Raw genomic sequence first — 22,690 nt, forward strand, 5'->3', positions numbered from 1 at the left:
GAGTAGTGGCCAGATGCTAGCTCGGCAGGACTCAACCTCCAGGGTGCCACCTTGGAGAGGAGTGCCTTTCAGCTGTTTGGGCTAAACTTCCCATTTTTCTTCAGCTCACTGAATGAATATCTAATAAGCATTCAACACTGCATTTTGTTATGTTTAAGAGAATGCTAAATAAATAAAATGAAGGAAGGGAAAGGCACGTAGAGCCAGTGACAACTGACAGTACTATCAGGAGTTTGGAGGAGTCCAACTATCTTGTCATTCTCTTGTTAAGATAAGTAATAATTGCATACTATGTAAATGTAGACAGCTGAGGTAAGACTCTTTCAAAAGCTTTTGCTTCTCACAAGGAATCTTTTTGCAGAAAAAAGTCTGTAGTAGGTCCGGACATTGCTGCTAGAACAATGACAGGGTAACTGTGATTTCAACAGATCCACCTTACTAACACCTGCTAATTTAGTGTGACATGGTTTATTTCTGCTTTGGTTTAATATTTATAATTATCTTTAATACAAAGTCTGCTATTGCCTCATGGTTTAATTTTTATTTTAAGAAACCTCATAAAAAGGTTTTCTGAATAAGCTATAAAGAGTAAGTGTCTGTATCTACATTTTTTGTTATTTTGAAATATTAGTTCATTTTTGTGTAAATTATTTTGAGGAAATAATTGTGAAGTACTGAAAAAAACTTAGCTTTGCTGTAAGGAAATGTCATTGAACTTAACGTGAGTAATCCTCGGGCTAACGTTAAATTTTTTTATTAAGTTATTAGCTGGTTATTAAGCATGTAAAACATCAGAGAACTAAACCTAAGTTAAATATCAAGTTATTCTGTGTTCTAGTTAGAGATGTTCCGAGAACTTTTTTTCATTGAATTATCTTTCTTGAAAATGATTTTGACCATTCATGACCAATATTGAGTATTTTCTATTTTTGCTGCATTTTTTTCTTCTAGGGATTTAAATTATAATAACTTGGTAGAGTTCCCTGAAGCCATAAAAGCACTCCCGAGTTTAAAGGAGTTGTGAGTATTATTTATTACCTGTTTTTACCCATTTTCTTTCTCCTTTCTATAAATAAGAACAACAAAGAAATTCCAGGATTTAAGAATGCTTGTCAGATCAGACTAAGTGATGCTATAATTAAAGGAGAATATAATCATCTGTTAGAGAGAGAACCTATAGAAAATGATTTTGGAGTTATATAACTAAGCTAATTATTTAGGAGAACCATTAGCATAGATCTTAATCACAAACTAGTTTTGGCTTCAAGTAGTGGGATTATGTATTTGCTGATCCTGTGTATTCTCCCTGTCCCCTCCTTAGGAAGGGGAAAAAGAAGAAAGTACGTATTAGATGTGTTTTGGACAGAATAGCTTCTTTCTAATGAAATATTTTTTATTTTAGCTTATCTGCAGTAGACAAAAATCAGGCCTTCAGAGTCACTCCTGCAGCTGTACATATTCCTATTTAACTACAATCTTATTTCCCACAAGAGTGGGAAGAGAATACATACAGCGCACGCACACACACACACAAAGAAAATGGCTGTCGGTTGGATCTAATGGTGATGTATTTTTAAATGTTGGTTTTCTTCTTTGCTAATATCTTTAGGGGATTTCACAGTAACTACATTTCCATAATTCCTGATGGTGCTTTTGCAGGAAACCCTCTTCTAAGAACTATGTAAGTCATTTTCACGTATCTATTTTTAATCTCTCTACTGTAAGAACAGTAATTGAAACATGTTTTTCATTTCCCAGACACTTGTACGACAATCCTTTGTCTTTTGTGGGGAACTCAGCATTTCAAAATCTGTCAGATCTGCATTCTCTGTAAGTACCACCTCAACTATCTAGTATGGTAAATGGATATGAAATGTTGTGGCTAAGAACTCAAAATAACTGAATTCCATGACTGCCTCTACCTCTTACCTTATGAATATGTTATTTTTTTGCAGTTAGTTTTAACACACGTTGTTATTGCTGGAGATATCCAGTTTCTTAAAAAGCTCTAATAAATATGCTTTACAACTTTTTTTTTTTTTTCCCTATCTTGATTACCTTGCATAAGATACATAACCTCAGGCCAAATGCTCATATTCTTACTTAAACTCCAATATGTCCTATGTGGTTTTTGAACAGGGATGTACGTTGTGAGAATGCTTTGCAGGTTAGTGCATGCATGCTTGCAGAAGGCATCACTTCTGAGGGTAACCAGTAAGCAAAATGGAGTGAGATTTTGAACCTCAGAACTGCAAATTACCAGAGAGTTTATGCCCTGTTCAGAATGTGTGTATTGGTATGACTCTTTCCAACCTGATGAATTCCAGTTGTTTGCCAAGGGAGGAGTAACTTATTAAGCAAATTATTAGTGCAAGAAGCACTAGAAGAATATCCTTTTGTGTAAAATTTAAATAAAAGTAATAGGAATGTTGGAATGTTTCCTTACTGAAAATATCTACTTGATACCAGGACCTCACAATTAATTTGCAGAATAGAGTTTACAGCTAATTTTCATGGGGTTTTTATTTAGGGTCATTCGGGGTGCCAGCATGGTGCAGTGGTTTCCTAATTTGACAGGAACCATTAATCTGGAGAGCTTGTAAGTACCTTCTACAGAAATCATTTCCAATAATTTCTTGGTTTTGCCTCTTGTGAAATAATTGAAATGTGATTTAGTAGATCCGTCTGGAAAGCAATTGGACATATGCTGTCTTCCTGTCAAAAGATTTCAAGTAATTACATAGCTTTACTTACCATGATATCTAGGTGCCTCCAGGTGCCTTTTAACAGATTAAGCTGACAACACCCTATGAAAAAAGTCAGTGATATTAACCCCCCTCTTTCAGAATTGAACAATAAAGAAGTTGGCATCTTCAAAAAAGAGTTTTGGTGGGTGAATCTAGCACACTGATAGTTGAGGCACTATCTTTCTGCTCTTACGTACGCTTGTTATGTGATCGAGAATGCAAACCTTTATACACTCCCTTTTTTTCCCCACAGAACTCTAACAGGGACGAAGATCAGCACTATTCCCATCAATTTATGTCAAGAGCAAAAGATGCTACGAACTTTGTAAGCGTATACATTGTGCTCCTGTTTTCATCTCCACCAAAACGTTTTTAAAGAAATGTAGAGCTAATTTAAAGTATTGTTCAGAATTGCTCATCCTAGTAGTTCTTATCAGAGTTGGAAATCTAGCTTGAATTTTTGTAGTCCTCAAATCATCAAGACTCATGGCAGAGTTGATGTAATGCCTTATATTCCTGAAAAAGGGTCCCCCTTATGGGGATACGTTATATTTCTTTGTCTATTATAAAAGATTTGCAAGGTGGTGTGGCGAAACAGTCTTTGCATCTTCTAATTCACGCTGGCACTGTTCATTCTTAACACCATAGTAATCATCTGCGTTCAGAGGCTAAGGAAGAATTCTTTTTATAGTACTTTGATTTTGTGTGTGTGTGTGTGTGTGTTGTGGAATACAGGAGGAGAGTATCAAGAACCATGAGTAATGGAAATGAGGATTAGGAAGAGGATGGTAATATGAAGGCAAGACAGAGAAAGGAGATGTTAAAATAAATGAAAGGAAAAGAACAAACTGGAAAATGAAACCATTTGTGCAGGGGGAGAGGCAAAGACATATTTACAAAGGATATGCGCTTGCAGGAAAATTTGGAATGAAAGCAAGTCCTGAAAAAGTAGAAGTATATGGAAATGGAAAAATATATTCTGTTTCACAGAAGAAAAACTGGGGAAAAGGTGATAACCTAGGGTTTCAAATGAGAGTTTCTTTTGAACAGAAATTTAAAGGTTGCTTGCAAATTTTTAAGCTCCTTTTTGCTGTATTGTTTCATAGATGATTTGAACCAAATTCCTCCATTGTATACTATCCATCCCATTTATTAAAAAAAAAAAAAACATATTTTCAGATTAGATTACAGCTCTCAGACTTTATAGAATTTACACAGTATGTTTTTTGGATACGCTTATATCCAGATGTGAAGCTGAAAGCAGTGCCTACAGAAACAAAAATGTATTTCGGGGAGGGATCTTGTATGCTGACAAAGCTACTACAAAGGCACAGCCTGTTTCTCTATTATTTTTCTATTACAAAGCACTAATTTGTTATTAATGTTTGCCCTAAAGTATAGGGTTTATGGCAGTTTTTTTTTTTTCATGCTTACTTCTTCTACATCACTCACTGAATATTTCAGGAAAGTTAAAAATTTGTTCACCTAATTCAGAGAAAAAAGGGGAGAGAAAGAAATGTAGCTGTTAATAAGGTTATGTGACTAGAGAGAAGAATGTAAGGCAATGAATCAACGTTTTGGAGTGTTACATAGACCACCTTATTTGTCCTATTTGCTGACTGTTGTAAGCTTGACGTTGCAGTCATAATATCTTTCTACGTTTTTAGTTGTATGTAGCATGTATATTCAAAGTGCATAACGGGGCTAGTTAGGGGAGCTGTGGAGATATCAGACCTGCGATTCCCTTTTTCTTTAGATTTTCTTTAGACTTCCCTTAGTTTTTCTACCAAACCTTACTAGCAGAAAGATTTTTCTGCCAATCTGTTTGTTTAATGGTTGTAGTGATGTGATGTTTCAAGTAGAACAGAGCACTGACAGAACAGAGCTAAGTGTTTTTCTCCCATTTTGTGTTTTGAAGGGACTTGTCTTATAACAATATAAAGGAACTCTCAAGTTTTAAGGGCTGCCATGCCTTGGAAGAAATGTAAGTAGAAATATATGTTGGTTATCTTTAACTCCTCAGTATGACAAGTTCTGATCTCCAGAAACTTAGTTTGGCTTAATGTTTGATCATAAGTGTGTTTTTAAGATTAAGGCCAGAAAGAAAGAATATGACCATATTTTTCATGTGAGAAATACGCTGGCCAGAGAATTCCAACCAATTGCATTTTCCTAAAGTAGCTAAAGTTTAATTGTTCCTGTGTCATAAAAAAGAATAAAGGACACATTAATCATGTATTTCATAGTGGTATCGTTACATGCATAAATGGAGTGAGTGTTTTTCTGTGATATCCTTCCTGCCTTTTATTTCTTTTCCATTCTTCAATTGCCTCCATCCATCAGCACATACTTGCATAAAATTTTTTCCCCCAGTCCCTACAAGACACATTCTCTTTCCTTAAAACCTATCCTTTTTTTCCCTCCCTATATTTCATTACTTTAAACCTTCTTATCTTTTCCAAGCCCTATGCAATTTTTCCCCTGCATATGTTCCTTCAGCTTCCACTCTAAAGCTTCTTTCCCCTAAATGAGAGCGGGGATAATAGACTCCTCACAGGCTTTTGCTGTTACACTCTGTTGTCTTTGAGCTTATTGCACACATTGTTCGCTGTAAAGTGTCCCATCAAGTGTCCCTCAGAAGTTGCAGTGTATGGAGGGGGCCTGTTACTGTCTGACAACAGCAGCGTTGCTGTTGTGTGCGTTAGAGCACATTATTGCAATATCACTGTATACACGGGGGAGCCTAATGGAGGTTAGGTGTCAGAAAGGCACGTAGGGAGCAAATGAAATGGAAGTATAATTTGCCCATTAACTCCTGAAGTCTCTTTTAGTATTTTCCTTTCATAAGTCCATATTTTCTTGAAATAAAAGCACATCCAGGGTTAGAATCTGTCCTGAAAATTTCTTGTAGAATTAAGATACATTTGATTTAAATCCAAGTTATCCCTTGTTTTGAAGTAAGCTCAGTTTGCAAATAAAGCTTTGTTTCTACTTCTTTGCTTTGCAGTTCCTTACAGCATAATCAAATCCATGAAATCACAGATGATGCTTTTCAGGGACTGTCCTCCCTTCGTATCCTGTAAGTGCAAGTTGTTACATCTGAATAAAACAAGCTAATGTTTCTGATTCACATGTAAGCAGATGTCAGGGTTTGGTGTTATGAAACTGATTTATGTTGAAAGGCCAAATGTACTATAAATCCTATGGTAAAGCAAACAATATGCAAGAGAGATGCTAGTAGCAGCCAGTTTCAGGCCCCTCTTTTTCATTCTCCATGCTGTGTTTATAGACTTTCACATATATTTATATAATGTATAGAAAGAAAATATATAATTGTAAGTAAAGAAAGGTAAGAAATAATCTTCGTTTTTACTGAAAGTTGTTTAAATTTTTAAGTTAAATAAGTGAGTTAAATAAGATGAATATTCTTTCAGGTACATAAAATTGAATGCCCAGTTACTAGAGAGTTTTAGTATGGAATTTCATTTTTAAGAGATTTTTCAGTAGTCCACTCTTTTGTATTATATATGTTTTTACTGGAGACATACTATCTGTTTTCCTTGACAGGAGCAGATTAATAGTATAAAATTATCCCCTTCCCTAATATTTCCATCTATACAGAGATTATATATAACATTGAAATTATCAATAGTCTGATGATAATTTTCTGTAATTTTCTGTGAACATTATGACTCCGATTGTGGTGATAATACAAAAACACATACAAGATATTGCAAAGATAAAAGGGATATTAAAAAAAAATCTATAAATTGGCAGGTGCTTTAAAATGAATGCCTTAATGTAAGTCATGGTGGTCCAGCAGGAGCTGGATCTGTATTCTGAACAAAACAGATGCCCTTCTCCTTCTTCATGCTCTTCCTCCATCCCTTGCAATATAGCCATCCACAAGGGCAGTTATTACCAAACTGAGCTTCCTGGCAGGTCAGCCTGGGACTGGACTCTGCCTTAGGGGTGCAGGCTGAGCCGCTAGTGCCAAGGGACAGGAGGGAAAGCAAGCGCTAATGGGAGATAGACGCTGTCTTGGGGATGAGGTGAAGCTGGATATGGCTGCCTGGCCAAGAAGAGATTGGGCTGCTACTGCGCCTGTCTGGCCAGTGGGAGAGGGGAAACAAGTCTCCTTTGGCTTTCCTGTCAAAGGCATAATGTATTTGTCACTTTAGCTTTTTTTCTTAGTATAGTGGCTGTTTCAAAGTTTTGATAAAAACACTAAAATATTCTTCTTTGGCATTCATGGCAGTGACCTCAGTAGAAATCGGATCCACCGGATCCACAAGGAAGCCTTCACCACCATTGGAGCTATTGTTAACCTGTAAGTAGGCTATTCTGTGTAGTGACCTCCTCTCCCTGTCATTAATTTGCTGAAATACTAAAATTTTTTAGCTTAAAAATGGTATGTATTTGTTTTTCGTTTTTTATCTCTGTGGATCACAAAACCTCTTGCTAGCTGAATGCATACAGAGAACAGCAGAAAGATGCTTCTTTAATGTGCCTGCTGCACAGATTTTCCAGACCACTGCCTTGGTCTGAGACTTCCTACTATTACAAAGCGTGCTATAGGATCATCAAGCTTACTTTGTTGTAACCCTGTCTTAATATTCCCCTTTCAGAGACCTAAGTTTCAATGAACTCACTTCAATTCCAACTGAAGGGTTGAGTGGACTAAACCAGCTTAAACTTGCAGGCAATTCTGAGCTAAAAGAAGCTTTGACAGCAAAGAACTTTGCAAAGCTCCGGTATGTTGGTAAATAACACTGCAGAGTGCCTCGCTTATTTTGACAATAATAAACAATGTGACAGTAAATGAAGCTCGTTTAGGTAATACTTATGACAGATGATAAGGCCTTTTCCTGAGGCCTGCAGTGCCTTAATGTTGGTATATATTAAGGGGCAGGCATTTTTCTTGGACCCTTTTATATTACTGCACCCCTGCTTTTCAGACAGATGTCACCTGATGTTAGAGTAGCAGTTTGGATGGTTTCCATTTGTTATTTTGAACTGAGCATATCTGTCTTTTGGAGAGTGGGAAATGGAAGCAGACTCACAGGTTAGATTCCATAATCACTGCACCTTACACACATGCTCTTTATTTTTTGAAGCAAATGATAAGACTAACAGTAGTCATTCAAATGGAAACCTGTTGCTGATTTCATCAGGTTGTTAATTGGACAGTGATGAACGGTTTTTCATTTTCAAGATCTCTGTAATTACTAATCTTCCAATCCCTAAGAAGTAATTTAAAAATTGTTTCCGATGCTGTCAGTTGGGAAAATGGAGATGAAGATACTGTTAATTTGTCCAAGACCAGCAAGAGAATCCATATCACTTTTAGAATCTGGTCTTAGCAGTTCTGTGGAAGTAATGGACTTTGGTTTTGATCTTTGATTGAGAAGGAATGCATTGTTGGATCCTTTAGACTGATGTTCCTCATAAATACGTACGAGAAGAGAATTCAGGAATACTGCTGGTGGTTGATACTGCAGCCTTGATTCAGAAAGGTTTTTCTTTGGTCTGCCATTATATCCTTTGGTCTGCCATTATATCATTTTTGTCTACAAATGTCAACTGACAGCAAAATGAACAGTGAGAAGGAAAGATGCATTTTTAACACTGTGGCCATCTGGGAATTCACTTTCTTACAAAACAGCAACTGTGTAGTTACCTTGCTTGTTTAGTTTTCATTTGTACAGTAATGCCACAAACACTAGTAAGACCTTTTGTATAAGAAGAAGAATGAGAAGTAAAGCAAGCTAAATATCACAGAATTTTTTGTATTCCTTGCTGCAAACAAGACTTCGATACATCATCTTTCCTTTGTCTCAATGGAAAAGTTGATCGGAAATTATTATAACCAATCCAACTTGAAGTGGACTTTTATTAGCGACTCTGACAAAAAGAGGCCTCAGTTTTAGCACTGAAGGGAGCCACTCTAATGTTTTTAATAGACAAAGATCTTAATTAAGATTACCATAGATAGCGTTGTTCATTGTTTTGCCTGTGTTTCAGGTCTCTCTCTGTGCCATATGCTTACCAGTGTTGTGCATTTTGGGGTTGTGATTCTTATTTAAACTCTAATACTGAAGATTCCAGTCAGCAAGATCAAGGTGTCTTGATGGATCGTGAGAAAGGTAAGTGTTTCATTGTACTAGAAGGTGTATTATTTGGGGCCAGGCTAGACCAAGGAAAGGTGTACATTGTCTTTGAATAAGAAAATTTGGAAAAGAATGTAAATCTTTGTAGGGTTATAAAAACTGCTGCCTCTGAAAGAGCCTGGCAGTTGGTAACAGATGGGCAGGGCTCTGTTTTTTTTAAATGTGTGAAATTTGACAGCGTAAGGTTTCCCTGTTAAAAATACCTTTTATTCTTTTTCTTATTCTAAATTGCCAGGATTGTTTCTGTCACTTTCTGCCAGAGCTCCCAGTAGAAATATCCAACTGGTCTCTGCTGAGACCGATTCCTGTTCAGACAGGGCTTGAACTCTCTCCCTACACTGTCTAGTTTTAAGGCCCGTAGATCTTTCCCTAGTCATGAAGGATGTTGCTTCCTTGTTATAAAGCATTATAAGTAGCTAGGGAGGCAGTATTATCTTAAATGTTTACAGCAGTTTCTGCAGTGAGCCTTTGACCTTAAGTGGCAAACCAGAGCAGCTCCACTTGTTAAAGGCTTGAACATTGGTGAAGTATTAGGTCTTTTTAAAATCTTTCAAAGAAATACTTCAATCCTAAGCAGCTTTGTTGCATGTCGCTTTTTTCTGTTCTATATCTAACCTGTTTTTCATTTTACTTGGATACAGCTGATGCAGAGGTTCTAAGAAATGATGAAAATGAGGAATTGAGGCAGACTGTTATTCACTGTACACCAACAACAGGTAAACATAATAACGTGCTTGAGCCATGCTGTGAACTTCAGGCACTGTGTTATGCAAATAGCTATGTTCAAATTACATGTTTCATCCCTCATAGTCGTTCTGTACACGGAAGATTATGTTGTACAGTGCTTTGGTGAAACTTTATTTGATGTCAGTGTTGTTTTGGATGAACAAATGCAAAAAGATATGGCTCAGCTTTACACACATAGCAGTATATTGGAGAGCTGTGTTAGGAAAAAAAACCTAAAGTTTGTTTCCGTAAGCAGAACATACAGGACTGTAATCTTCATTTGGAGCGTGCTGCATTTAATGCACTGTCCCCTAATTCTGTGCTACTCTTGCCAAAGCAATGCCTGTGGAGCAGAGTGAATGCTCATCTGTTTCACTGAGAAGTCAGCTTGTGCTTTAAAAATTCAGTTGGAGCTGCCTTCACTGGCATTTTGAACTAAGCTTGCTGTCTTTGCAGAAGAGAGGATGAGGAACACCCACGAGGTCTGTTCTCCCAGCCCTGCTATGGCAGCATTAATAGACAGCAGGGGGCTGTTACAAGTAGCTGGAGCAGGCAGTAGTATCTTAAACTGCCGCAGATATTTCTGCAGTGAGTCTTATTGGCATACCAGAACTACTCCAGTTCAGAGTTGAACAGTCCGGGAGTGTTGGAAGCCTTTGATCTTGCAAAGGAGTATTTTCATTCTAGGCAGCTTCATAGCTACCCTTCCTTCTACTGAGAATTTCCACACATGGTCCCACTCAGCTACTGGAGTGCCAGCTGGAGGGCTGCCTCCTTCCTCATCTTTGCCACAGGCTCTCGAGGAGAGTCTTTTTATGTACCTGGTATCCTTCCGCTTGCGTGAACAGGAAAATATAGATGAGGGAGCAGTAATGCTTCCTTTGAAGTCACTCCTGGGCGAGCAGGAGTTTTCCAAGCCTTGTTTCATTCTTTTCTCCTAAACTGGTATTTTAAATCTATTATGAAGGTTCATCTATTTGCCCTTCATCTTTTGTGCTAGCTCCAGCTTTAGCATATAGAAAATTACAAGGATTTCTTGATCACAGCAAAAAGTTTGTGGTCAGAAAGTCAAATACTTTACTAATATAACTGTACATGATCTGAGAATTCATTTGACCCATGCTACTTATTTGCTTTTGATCTCCTGTTCACAGAATGAAAATTCGGATGGTTTGTTGTATGGGTTAAATCTTTAAAGCCTTTAACTCTCTTTTTGCCCATGCCAGAAATGCTGTAGCTCTAAAAGGAATGAAGAGCTTGTTTTACAAGTTTACCATTTGTCTTGTTTTTCCACCAGTCCCTCCCATACTAACAACTTATTTTCCAGTCCCTATGTCATCTGGTCATAAGTAGGACACTCCACCCACCATATAAGTTCTGAATCATTGCTTGTCTAGTAGATCCACTTTCCACTTTGCCTAATGGCAGGAATGGATTGCTGAACAGTGGCGCTCTAGCATAGCACTGAAAGCAGCAAACCTCATCCTTCCTAGTATGCATTTCCCTGGACAGGCTGGGAATGTTAGTGGGAGAGGAGGCTAAATTTTAACTATAAGGATAGTGAAATGTTAGAAGAAAGACAGGAAGATGTGGTGGGTTTTGTTCTTTGTCTAAAGGTGCCTTGTTGTACTGTTATACTCGTTATACTAGAAAACAGACTTTAAGTTGATTTTGGAAATGCTGAGTTCACTTTTTTTTTTTAATTTCCTACTTAGGAAGTTGTTTTTATTTTTAAATATGTTCAGGTTAGCAGATTTTGCTGCATCACGTTAACATACTTTAATGATTCTAGTGATGATCTTTATTCTGGGATACCTGCAAAAAAAGAGATTTTACAGCTGATTTTACTGGTCTAATAATTCAGTTAGCGTTATTTCTTGGCCAGAAATACAGCTTGCTCATTTAAACAAACAAACAAAAAATACTCTTTTTTGCCTTGGCAGTTCAGTTATTTCTGGCAGTGGCTTTAAGCCTTGGAAGATGCTGTACTGAGCATTAATCATTCTCAGCCGTTGCTGTGCCAGTCAGTGTTTGAAATGGGGTGTCTTTACTACTGTTCACCTGCCTAAAAGAGGAGCGTGAGCCGTGTGAAGCCTCAAGTCCGGGGGCGGCTCCTGCCCCTGCTGGGACTGGGGCTGCCTCAGCCAGGCTCTGAGGCTCTGTCAAGGGCCCAAGGTGGCAGGCAGCATAGTTCAGGCGTTGTTCTGCTTTGTCCTCAGCTCACAGAGTGCCCGATTACATGGCGAGATCCTTAGCTATTGTGTTTAGGACAATTAGCAGTTCCTAATGGGGATGAAGGAGAGGTTAAACTCTTCTAATTGTTATATAAAATCAGTGGGATTTTCCTATGGAACAAGTAGCAATTAGAAGGATTAGAAAGGTAAGGAGGATATAGTGACCTTTTTTTCTTGTCTCTCCTCAATTATTTTGCCTGTTACACGTTTTATTATTTAAGCTTTTTACCACTTCATTCTTCACCTCAGTGGCAAAAAAAAGAAAAACCATTTTCCCTGTGTGCCTTTCCAGGCTCGCAGTGCCTCTCCTCCTCAACAAAGGGCGGGGGGAAGAGAAAGAAACTTGCAGTGAATTCCTGCCCCTATTAAAGCTGATAAATTGAATTTGTCGTCTGTTTTACAGATGTTTCCTTGTGACCAAAAGCTACTCTGGAAGACATGTTTGTGAATAATTTTTTGAGAGAGCAGCTTTTAAAAAATCCTTTCCCCTTAAAAGTCGGTTGTGAATATTTGTTTTTATAAACAAAGTTGGTAATGAAATAAAGTGTGAAATCAAAAGAAAAAAAAATATTTAGGTGGTGCTAATAAAAGCTATTTTGAGTAATGAGTAATTAGGTAATTAAGTTTGTTTATTTAGTTTGTTTATACCAAGTATTCCCAAGTGACCAATCATGGCAGTAATTATTATTTCAGGAATAATTAATTAGCAAATAGCTTCAGCAGAACAGTTTACTTTCAACTGACCTATTTAGCAGTTCAGCTGGGTACTCTATTCATGAATTAATGAGGAGTGCTCTTGTAATACCTTTGAAAATCTTGCTTATTAAGGCATGATTTTTTTTTCCTAAATTGGTTGTCCTTTTTCCGTTTTTTCTTCTAGGTGCTTTCAAGCCTTGTGAATATTTACTGGGAAGCTGGATGATTCGACTTACTGTCTGGTTTATTTTTTTGGTTGCTTTGTTCTTCAACCTGCTTGTCATGTTAACAATATTTGCATCTTGTACTCCATTGCCATCCTCCAAACTGTTTATAGGCCTGATTTCTGTCTCTAACTTATTTATGGGAGTCTATACTGGTATTTTAACTTTTCTGGATGCTGTATCTTGGGGAAGATTTGCTGAATTTGGCATATGGTGGGAGACTGGCAGTGGTTGCAGAGTTGCTGGGTTTCTTGCAGTCTTTTCATCAGAAAGTGCAATTTTTTTCTTGATGTTGGCAGCTGTTGAGCGGAGCTTCTCTGTGAAGGAGATCATTAAAAAGGGGAAAAGCAATCACCAAAAACAATTCCAGATTGCTGCAGTTTTTGCTTTCCTGTGTGCTATGGTAGCAGGATGCTTACCACTCTTTCATAAAGCAGAGTATTCAGCATCACCCCTTTGCTTGCCCTTCCCCACTGGAGAAACACCTTCATTAGGTTTCACAGTAACTTTAGTGCTCCTGAATTCGTTAGCATTTTTGTTAATGGCTGTTATCTACACTAAACTGTATTGCAACTTGGAGAAAGAGGACCTCTCCGAAAACTCCCAGTCCAGCATGATTAAGCATGTCGCTTGGCTAATCTTCACGAATTGCATCTTTTTCTGCCCTGTTGCATTTTTCTCATTTGCACCGTTGATCACTGCAATTTCTATCAGCCCTGAAATAATGAAGTCTGTTACTCTGATATTTTTTCCGTTACCTGCTTGCCTGAACCCAGTTCTGTACGTATTCTTCAATCCAAAGTTCAAGGAAGACTGGAAGTTGCTCAGACGTCATATGACCAGGAAGAGTGGAGCAGTAGCAATTTCCGTCAATACTCAAGGAGGCTGTGTGACACAGGATTTCTACTATGACTGTGGCATGTACACACACTTGCAGGGTAACGTTGCCATGTGTGAATGTTGCGAATCGCTCCTTTTATCCAAGCCTGTGCCATGTAAACATTTAATAAAATCCCACAGCTGCCCCACACTGGCAGTAGTGCCTTGCCAACGGCCAGACGGCTACTGGTCGGACTGTGGCACCCAGTCAGCCCACTCTGATTACGCAGACGAAGATGACTCTTTTGTGTCGGACAGTTCAGACCAAGTGCAGGCCTGCGGGCGTGCATGTTTCTACCAAAGCCGAGGATTCCCTTTGGTTCGTTATGCCTATAACATACCAAGAATTAAAGACTGAAAGGCTTTGCCATCAAGCTGTTCTAAGCAAAAGGTATAATGCTTCATAGACAGTTACCTGTTTTGACCTTTCATCCAGGAAGCACTTTTGTAATCATTTTTTTGGCGTCATTTGTAAAGAAGGGAAGTGGGCAGTAATTTCTTGAGCCGTACATTTAAAAAAAATAAATAAATTGCCCTAACTGTAAATAATTGGTAAACCAAATTTGTTACCTGGTATTTTTACTCTTTGCAAGCAATAATGGTTTCTTTTATACAGTTTTTACATGCTGAAGGTCTCTTTCCATGTTGTACTCCAATTCTATTTTGCTTCTGCTGTTGGCAAGGTAAGTTCTGTTGGGTTTTTTTTTTTCTTCCTGCCAAAGCACAATATAAAGGACAGCTGTTAATATTAAAGAAATTGTTTTTTAAGTATGACTTTTCTATAATTAAGCAAACAACTCTGTTGCCAGCTTTGTATTGTGTATTCAGCATTGAATCTCAGGATGAATTATACTGCAGGGCCAAAAAAGGGATTAATTCTCCCATACAGAACTGTGAGGATGATATAGAAACACCATGTTTGTTTTATATTTCAAGCCAATGTTCGATTTTTAAAACATTTTTTTTCTAATGGAAGTACTTACAATCCGCAGTATCCGCAGACTCCATGAAATAAAAAATATTAACAGCTGTGATTGAACACATTTTTCAGTGATGATGCATTGCTTCAGGTGAACCACAGCACCTTCCTTCAGTATTATGCAGTAAAGTCCTGCTATTGGAAGGAATATTGATGGGTCAGACGGTACATCAGCAGTCCTGTCAGTGTATGCAACTTGTGTTTGTAGGAAAAGACTGGCTAATGTTTTGCCTTCTGTTGAATGCTAGTGCACCCAGCAATATCCATGAATAGACTGAGATTTTAGCAAATGGAGGGACAACAGAAAGCAATTTTGCAATAAAATACATGTTTTTGCCAATTATTTTCCTGAGAGTAAAGTGCATTGTGTGGAGTCACTGATTTTTCATATAAATCAGTGCATTATTTTTAAACAATTTAAGTCCTGAGGCCCAAATCACTTAACTACAATTAGTGATCCATTTATCTATATTTAGTTTGAAATCTGATCAATAAAGTTATGAATGCATGATGAAGTAATTATGTACGTTTCTTGAGCAATACGTTAAATCAAGAGCAAATCCACTGCCATCCCAGTTCCTCTGGAGACATTCTTGTAAAGATTTAAAGCTAGATTGCTGTTTTGAGAATTAAACTGTATATACTGTTCATATGATGAATTTTTATCTTTGTATTGTAAATTATTTGATAGAACACATGATGGGAAATGTGGCTTCAGTTCATTTTGTTAATTAAAGCTACCTCCTAAAATATAGTGGCTGCCAGTAGCAGAATGTTTAAAATGTGGTTTATATACTTTTTGCATTGTAAATAGACATGGTTGTATATTGTCACTGTAATAAAACAGAATCCTTGTATATCAAAATCATGTAGTTTGTACAAAATATGGGAGGATCATTTACTGTATGCTGTTAATTTTGTAAGCCAAAATATTCACATATAAAAGCAAAAGAGAGGAAAACCACCCCGGAGTTGTTCATTCCTATATTTACACTCATAAATATTATGTCTGCAATTAGCCTGGAATGTTACACTGAAAGCAAATAAAGGGTACATGAATACTGATTATTATTTATCTCAATTTTTTTAAAGCTGAGATTGAAAATGGTGCAGACAGATAAAAAGATTGTAGATGAAATGTGTCCTCTGCACTCTGCTACATGTGGTTAGAGTTTTGGGAAAGAATTGCCAGCAAAACAAGAGAGTTGCCAGTTTATATGTGGATTTATGATCTCAGACTAATGCTGACTCTAGGCATGTGGGATGTTAAAACATTCAGATGTGTTTGCCCTCTTACAAAGTGATTTCTTCTTTTAAAAAAAAATACATATAGAATGTAAGCTCAAATGTTTTTAGTACAGCTTTGAAAGTCATCCAAATTCTAATTTTATTTTTAAAACTGTTTCCATGCTAAGATTTCTTTTTTTTTTTTTTTTTTAAGTCTTAGTTTTGTGAATTCACATAGTCTGTTAAACGCTCCCTCTGTTGGCCAGTTAGTCACAGGTAACAAGAATATCTTCCAAAAAGGAACAAAAATGTCAGATGCAGTGTTATAGTCCATAGGGAAAGAAATCCAACTATTAAGCTTCCAAAAAATCTGGTGTATTTCACAAACAGTATTATTATATGGGTTTTTCCTCCTCTGTTTTACAAATAAGTCTTCACTGAAATGCTGTTAAAACTGTCAAATCTGAACTGTCAACTGTTCATTTGAAATTCTAGTATTTCATTATAAATCACTCTATTCGGAGTTGTAATTATGCTAATGGTTAACTTTTAATGCAATTAGTCCAGTGACTTTCAGCATACACAGGTTCTGTCTACAGGTGGAGATAAAAGAATGCAGGCAATAGCTACTCACAATCAATACACCAAGAAACAGTGCTGCAAAGCTCAACCTGTCTCAATATCACCTTATACCCAACACCTGTGGATAATCATATAAGGAGAACTCAGAGAAATCCAGCCAACAGGTACCGAATAACTCATTTGTCATGTCTTTCCCAGACTAGCTGATCTCAATAGCAGGGCCTAATGTTCACATGTCCGCAGTCACAACAGAAAAGACATTAACGGAAAATTCGCTCTTCCCTCCTCCTGGTATCAAAGATGGGTGGACAGTTTTCCTTAAAGCTGTACTGTGTTCTGTTTTTTCTCAATTAACTCTGTACAAGTGATTTTCAGAATTACCACTCTCGGGCAGCCTCCTTTAGGAAGCTAAAGCTAAGCAAAGCTTCCCAATTTCAGTTTTGATATTGAAACAACTGCAAGCTTGAGAATTTAAGCCCTTCTTGGGTGTCTACAGGAAACAAATCCTCTGATTTCCTGAAGTCTAAAGCTAGCTGAAACTGTCCTCATAGTGACAATGTCAATGACCTTATTTCGAAACCTGCTAAACCACTGTTGTAGCTGAGCTGTGAGAGTGGATTTAGCACACAGAAAGAATTTGCTGGTGACTTTGAAAAAAGGATCACTTTGAGTAAGGAGATCTTTTGCTTTCCTCATTTCCATTTGCTGGGATAAGGAAGCAGCTTTATGCAAGGGAGCAGAGGCAAAAAGCTACTAACAGTTGTTGCTAAGGTGGTATTCCTCCCGCATTAGAAGTAGTTTCATATAGACAGATATTAGTCTGCTATACTGAAGCATCTGGGTGAGTTCTTTTAATTTGAAATGGGGCCTTCTATTCTCTTACAAAAATAATACAGCTAATTGGCAACTCTTTAGTCTGGATCCCTTTCCCCTTTTTTCATTACTTTCCAGTAGAATTTCCTATGTTTAATCATGCAGTTACTCAGAAATTTCAAAGTTGTACAAAAGACTTTTTCCCCAATAATTCTTTTGACTTTGATTATTATTTTTAAGCCTTCTGTTTTAATTTGCAAGCTAATATTTTTAATTAAAAGAACAACGTACAGTTTGTTTCATACATCTTAGTTCAATCATTTTTAATTCTGTAGATGCTTTTGATATTTTATTTCAAGCATATTTTTAGCAAGAGTTTTTTTTAATTTATTACCTTTCATATATTGTACAGTAGACTCTTACCAATTTACTCTTATCACTAAGAGTCCGGCTGAATACGTTTTAGAAAATTTGGAAGTGAATGGAAACTAAAATAGGATAATGCATTGGATATTCCTGTGTTTTGTTTACTGTTGTGTACTGGAGGATAAGTGGACACATTTCAATATGTTGCATTCATGGCATTACACTCCTGTTAAATATCATCGTTTAGGTTTTACTTAAGAAATACTAGTTAAAGGTCACTGCAGCACTTACAATAAAATTGTTTATATTTGAGGGTAACAAAATATGAGGTGTCTCACTGGATTCTGGTAACAAAAGTATAACCTACAAGTATCATTTGAAAACTTCAGCCAGAAAATGAGCAAATAAATCAGTTAGTAACTGAAGTTTTTTTAAGAGCGTGATGACTGGAGTAAAGAGTGCATAAGCAAAAACTCGCTATGCAAGTGAAGGCTGTTCAAAAGCAGCAGGGCTGTGGTCCCCAAGTAATAAAAAAAACCAGAGGCATCTCACTTGAATATAAGGTGAAATCAAGCCAACTGAATTGAGTGGAGATCCTGCTGTTGATTCAGAAAGATGAGATATTACGATAAATGTTTCTTAGAGTTCTTGCACATTCCCCTGTGACAGAGAGAAGTTTTTACCTTCTCAAGGCTGTGCCCCTTGAAAGCAGACTGTTCATCTTCAAACCAGCAGAAGCTGGACTGGGCTTTGTAGTGGATACCATGTAATGCAGAGGGGAGACTACACTGTAAGGTGAAAGAAAATGGAAGGAATCTTAAGATCCCTCAGATTTAACAGCCTGTAATTAAGCAGAATTACACATGCAGGCACAAAAGCAGTCAACAGCGTGGCACAGGCTGTGCTGCTTCAGCTCTCATAATGGGTGTGGAGCCCAACAGCTTTCTTCCTCATGCACATGCCTGCTGCACCACACATTCCTCCCACACTAGAAGGTCTGAAAATTTGGGAAGACTTCTTAGACTTGATTGAATTTAGTTCAAAAAACTTTTTAACTTAGATTTAAAATTTAGACATACATTTTTCATAAATGTATGCTTAGTTGATATCAACAGGCTTAAGGCATGCTGTCTATGCCTTAATTTGTGCCTAAATTTAGTAGTTCTTTTTGGTAGAATTATTTTCATGCATTTTGTTTGTTAAGAATGCAGCTACATCTGAAAGCATTTTTATTTGATTCTTCTCATTAAATGTGATTGATGTTAATGTAGCTAAACTGAGGGGTTTCCTTCTGATGGCCCTTATGCTTCTCTGAGACTGAGCTGTTTAGATTTGAATTTGTAAAAGTTGAATTTTTAAAATTCAGGTATTTCATAAAGAAGAGTTAGCAAATGCAGAATATTTACTTTGTGTGTAGAATGTAATCATTTGTTTGATACCTGTAAGATTACTTTCTCAACATATTTAGAAAATCATTTTACACAGAAAGTACTGTGGATCACAATTAGGGATTACTTTGACTGAACAGACAGAACGTAGAGTTCTCTGGCTGAATTTAATTCCATGCTGCTAAACAGCTTAATGTATTTATTCTATAATCTATACAGAATGGTGAATGATGGTGTTGATTGGGTTAGCACTGAATGACTGAATGTAGTTTTTGTTGTTTCTTTGGTGAGAAATTAAGCCGATCCTTTACAACTCTAACAACCGTACATATATGTATTCATTATACTCAAATTTTCTGTGGCAACTTTTGAGCTTCATCATGTCAGTTTGGCTCATAGGCTTCAGTGGTGTTGCTACTTAAACTGCGCTATGGCAGATGTTTTTTAGATGCAGTCTTTCCCAAGTTCACAGAATTACAGTTTTGCTACGAAGCACGTCCTTGTAATGTGTCGTTGGTCTGCTTGTCAGTCCTTTGGCCACAGAACATAGTCTCTGAAAACTTCATAACTGCACACAGCACCTACAGTAGTGTATCCGAATGTGCAGCATCACTGTTTTAAAGCTTAATATTTTACAAAATCTCATTGTTTGGGATCTCATCTTGCCTATTGTAGGAGCTAGGGCACAGTGACTGTGGAACTGGCAGAGATGCTTGGCTTGGCTGTATGTCAGCCCGAACTGTAAGAGGAGTAACGACAGCTGTATGGTGCACCTTCACTTCTTGTCTAAGCTGGATGCTTCTGTCCTTCCAGCGGCCATGCCTTCATTCCCCAAAAGTGCACTTGCTTTTGCTGTCCTCTGTATTGTCAGTGCTGAAACATAAACTCTGGTACCTTGTCAGGTTATTACGGTTTGCACTGTACTCTTTAATACAAGCTATTGGTCCAACCTAGTGTTCAGGAAGCAAGGCTGAAATAGCAGCGGGATACAATTGCTTTTCTTTTGTAAAGGTAGATGATATTTCTGTACTCAAATCCGCAGGGAATTACCTCATGCTATATAACAGTAAGCAGTTTTCTTAGGGAGGCAGAGAAGGACTCAAATGTTTGTGTATTAAGTCAATTGCTGCCTTACCTTGAGACATCCATTTCATAATAGGAAGAGTTTCTGCTCTAGGTAGCAGAAGTTGCATCCACGCTAGCTTCTGGCCAGCATGGGTGAACAGTTGTGGGGATTCATCAGAAGTGCAAGGTAACTAGTGCAATAACATACTGAACTCCTCAGTTCAGTGAGACAGGACTTTTTAATTAAAGAGTTAAGACTGTTGCCTGTCTTCATTATGGAACAGGGCTTTAAGGTCACAGGAGGTTGTGAAACCTTTGTAAGGTGTTTTGGAATTATCATGGCTAGCGTTCTGTTGCAGCTTGCAGCTTTCATGCCCACTGTGATATGAAGCTTTGCTTGTGCTGCTTGTTTAGCCACGTAGTAAACAACTTTTTTTTCTGCATACAGCACATACATAGATGTTAATGTAAACCACAGATGGTTTATGCTTAGCAAAGCTGAGGCATCGCGTAGTGTACCTTGTATCCTAAGACTTCAGTCTCTCTTTTTTTTTTTTTTTTTTTTTTTAACTCTAGCAGCATAAACTTTAGCTTCTAGTGCTACATTGTTATCTCCAATATTTGAATTATCTTTAATTATTTTAATAGGTGTAATCTGTTGCTTGTTGGAGACCCTAGATAGTAATACCTGAGTCTCTATTTGATAATGATGAGCTCAACAACGTACCACAAGTGGCTGGAATTACTTTAACATCATGAGGATCAAGCTGCTGCAGAGTGATGCAGTCAAGTAATAGGAGCGCTTAGATCACAGGTGCAGTCAGGCCTTTTTTTTTTTTTTTTTTTTTTTTTTCCAGCTTGCTGGAGAACTGTTCCAGCTGTAGGGTAATGTTTGGATTTTCTATACTGGAACCGTGATAATTTCTCCAAGGTGCCAAAACTGCAGTTCTCATAGGAGATGGTAAGCCAAATTAAGAAGCTCCACTACTGAAAGGGGGAAAACCCCTCAGACCTTACCTCCGCCTTGCTCTTTGTGGCCAGGCTTTCCTGGTGCTTGACGTGTTTTGGCCTCCACGTTTGTCAGGCCTCTCCAGGAACAACTTTTAACTGGCTAAGAGGGCAAGTTAGCTAAAACATTGAATGTTTTTCTACTACATTAGTAAGTAATGTGGCTCAGTGTAGCGTCCAGACCTATGCAAGAGGGAGGGAGAAATACATGCTACTAGGAGAGTGGGAGAGAGAGGCAACCCCTTTCTGCAGAGAAATGATGGACTCTGCCCCCCATGAATTTGCAGCCTGAGGCCCAGACAATGTCCATCCTAAAATTCCCACGTATCATTGTTTGGAGACTCTTTAGGACTGAATTAATGAGGGAGCTGAAATGTCTCCCACCCCTCCAGTATTCATTTTAGGTGATGTCTAGGCACAAGTAGTGGTAACAAGGGCTTGGTGGCCATTTATATAATTATGAGTCAATAAAATTAATTTTTGGTGGCAAGTCAAATGCAACAACTGTCACTGACGGCTTTCCCATTTGAGACAAAGTCTTGCTGCTTATTATTGAGATTTCGTCTCGCTGCTTATTTTACAGCTTGCCTATCTAACTGAAAATATATTTCATGTTAAGCTCACCTACCTCGAGGATCTTGTCAAGAAATATCAAGATACCAACCACTTTACAGTCACAAATTTTCCTACCTCATATTTAATATCAGGGACTCTTCTGCTCCATCAGCTGCAGAAGAATGACTGGGTGTGGATGGGGCATCACAGTGGAGGGAAAGAGGGCACTATCAGCCCTGCAGGGCTCTGTGTGTGTGTGTGTGTGTGTGTGTGTGTGTGTGTGTGTGTGTGTGTGTGTGTGTGTGTGTGTATGTACATGTAGTGGGGGGGCAGGTAAAATATTCAGTGATACTTACAATCAGAAGCAAGATTTTAGTGGTGAGGGCCAAAGCAGTAAGTTTTATCCCAATGCTCTGTCTGTTTAGAGAGTCCTTTGTCCCCACCTCACGATCAGCAGTAGTCCTTGGTGCCAGTCGGGCCAGCACTAGGCTTGGCTCCGGTTTGGTAAAGCGAGCGGGTACCTGCGGTCTCTGGGCTGCAGCAGTTGGGGTTTGCTGAAATAAAACATGAAAAATTTGAAATTAATGTTCTCCTTCATGAAACATAATTTAATTAGGAAGAGATGCATATAAACATAAATAAAGCTCAGGCCCTGCAAGGGAATCTATACGAACAGACATGGACTGCGTAGTGAAACTAAGCATCTACTGAAACACACCACCTTCAAATGACCTTCTTGCCCTCTGTGAAATATATTGAAATGAGTCGTTTGCTGGGCTGAGGATGAAAGTTATTTTGTACCGTGAAATCTGCCTAGTTCTCTTTCCGTAGATCCAAAAGAAGGATCACAAATACCCCTCTACAGGGACAGGCACGCTCTTCGTCTTCATTGCAAAATGACGGTTGACTACAAGGGCCGATCACAAACTCGGCCTCGGCCATCAGACAGCGTTAGAGCGGCTCGCCCCGCGGGGGGGGGGACTGGGGGGAGGGAGCCGCGCGGGGGGCGGCCCCGCGCGCCGCGCCAACGG

The 22,690-nt window shown here is 38.0% G+C and overlaps 1 protein-coding gene and 1 long non-coding RNA gene across 3 annotated transcripts in view; one reads left to right on the forward strand and one right to left on the reverse strand.

The window, feature by feature from the left end:
- The window catches only part of LGR4 (leucine rich repeat containing G protein-coupled receptor 4), an 80,078-nt gene extending 64,358 nt beyond the window's left edge, over positions 1-15,720 (forward strand). The window contains exons 7-18 of the mRNA XM_068945302.1: positions 952-1,020; positions 1,610-1,681; positions 1,759-1,830; positions 2,531-2,599; positions 3,001-3,072; positions 4,666-4,731; positions 5,755-5,826; positions 7,006-7,077; positions 7,376-7,501; positions 8,772-8,893; positions 9,559-9,633; positions 12,758-15,720. Of these exons, the coding sequence (XP_068801403.1) occupies positions 952-1,020; positions 1,610-1,681; positions 1,759-1,830; positions 2,531-2,599; positions 3,001-3,072; positions 4,666-4,731; positions 5,755-5,826; positions 7,006-7,077; positions 7,376-7,501; positions 8,772-8,893; positions 9,559-9,633; positions 12,758-14,034 (2,164 nt within the window). The 3' untranslated portion in view covers positions 14,035-15,720. The remainder of the gene's footprint in view (positions 1-951; positions 1,021-1,609; positions 1,682-1,758; positions 1,831-2,530; positions 2,600-3,000; positions 3,073-4,665; positions 4,732-5,754; positions 5,827-7,005; positions 7,078-7,375; positions 7,502-8,771; positions 8,894-9,558; positions 9,634-12,757) is intronic.
- Positions 14,092-22,688, reverse strand: LOC104147074 (uncharacterized). Of its 2 annotated transcripts, XR_694843.2 has the most exons (4): positions 22,461-22,609; positions 22,016-22,213; positions 18,327-18,431; positions 14,092-14,389 (listed from the first exon to the last, which is right to left on the reverse strand). It is a non-coding gene; the product is annotated as an uncharacterized lncRNA (long non-coding RNA). The 2 variants fall into 2 exon arrangements; XR_011141419.1 differs by lacking the exon at positions 18,327-18,431 and having other exon boundaries at positions 22,012-22,213; positions 22,461-22,688.
- Between the last annotated feature and the right edge of the window lie 2 nt (positions 22,689-22,690).

The sequence above is a fragment of the Struthio camelus genome, chromosome 5 (assembly GCF_040807025.1).
Source record: "Struthio camelus isolate bStrCam1 chromosome 5, bStrCam1.hap1, whole genome shotgun sequence".
Classification (NCBI taxonomy): Eukaryota; Metazoa; Chordata; class Aves; order Struthioniformes; family Struthionidae; genus Struthio; species Struthio camelus.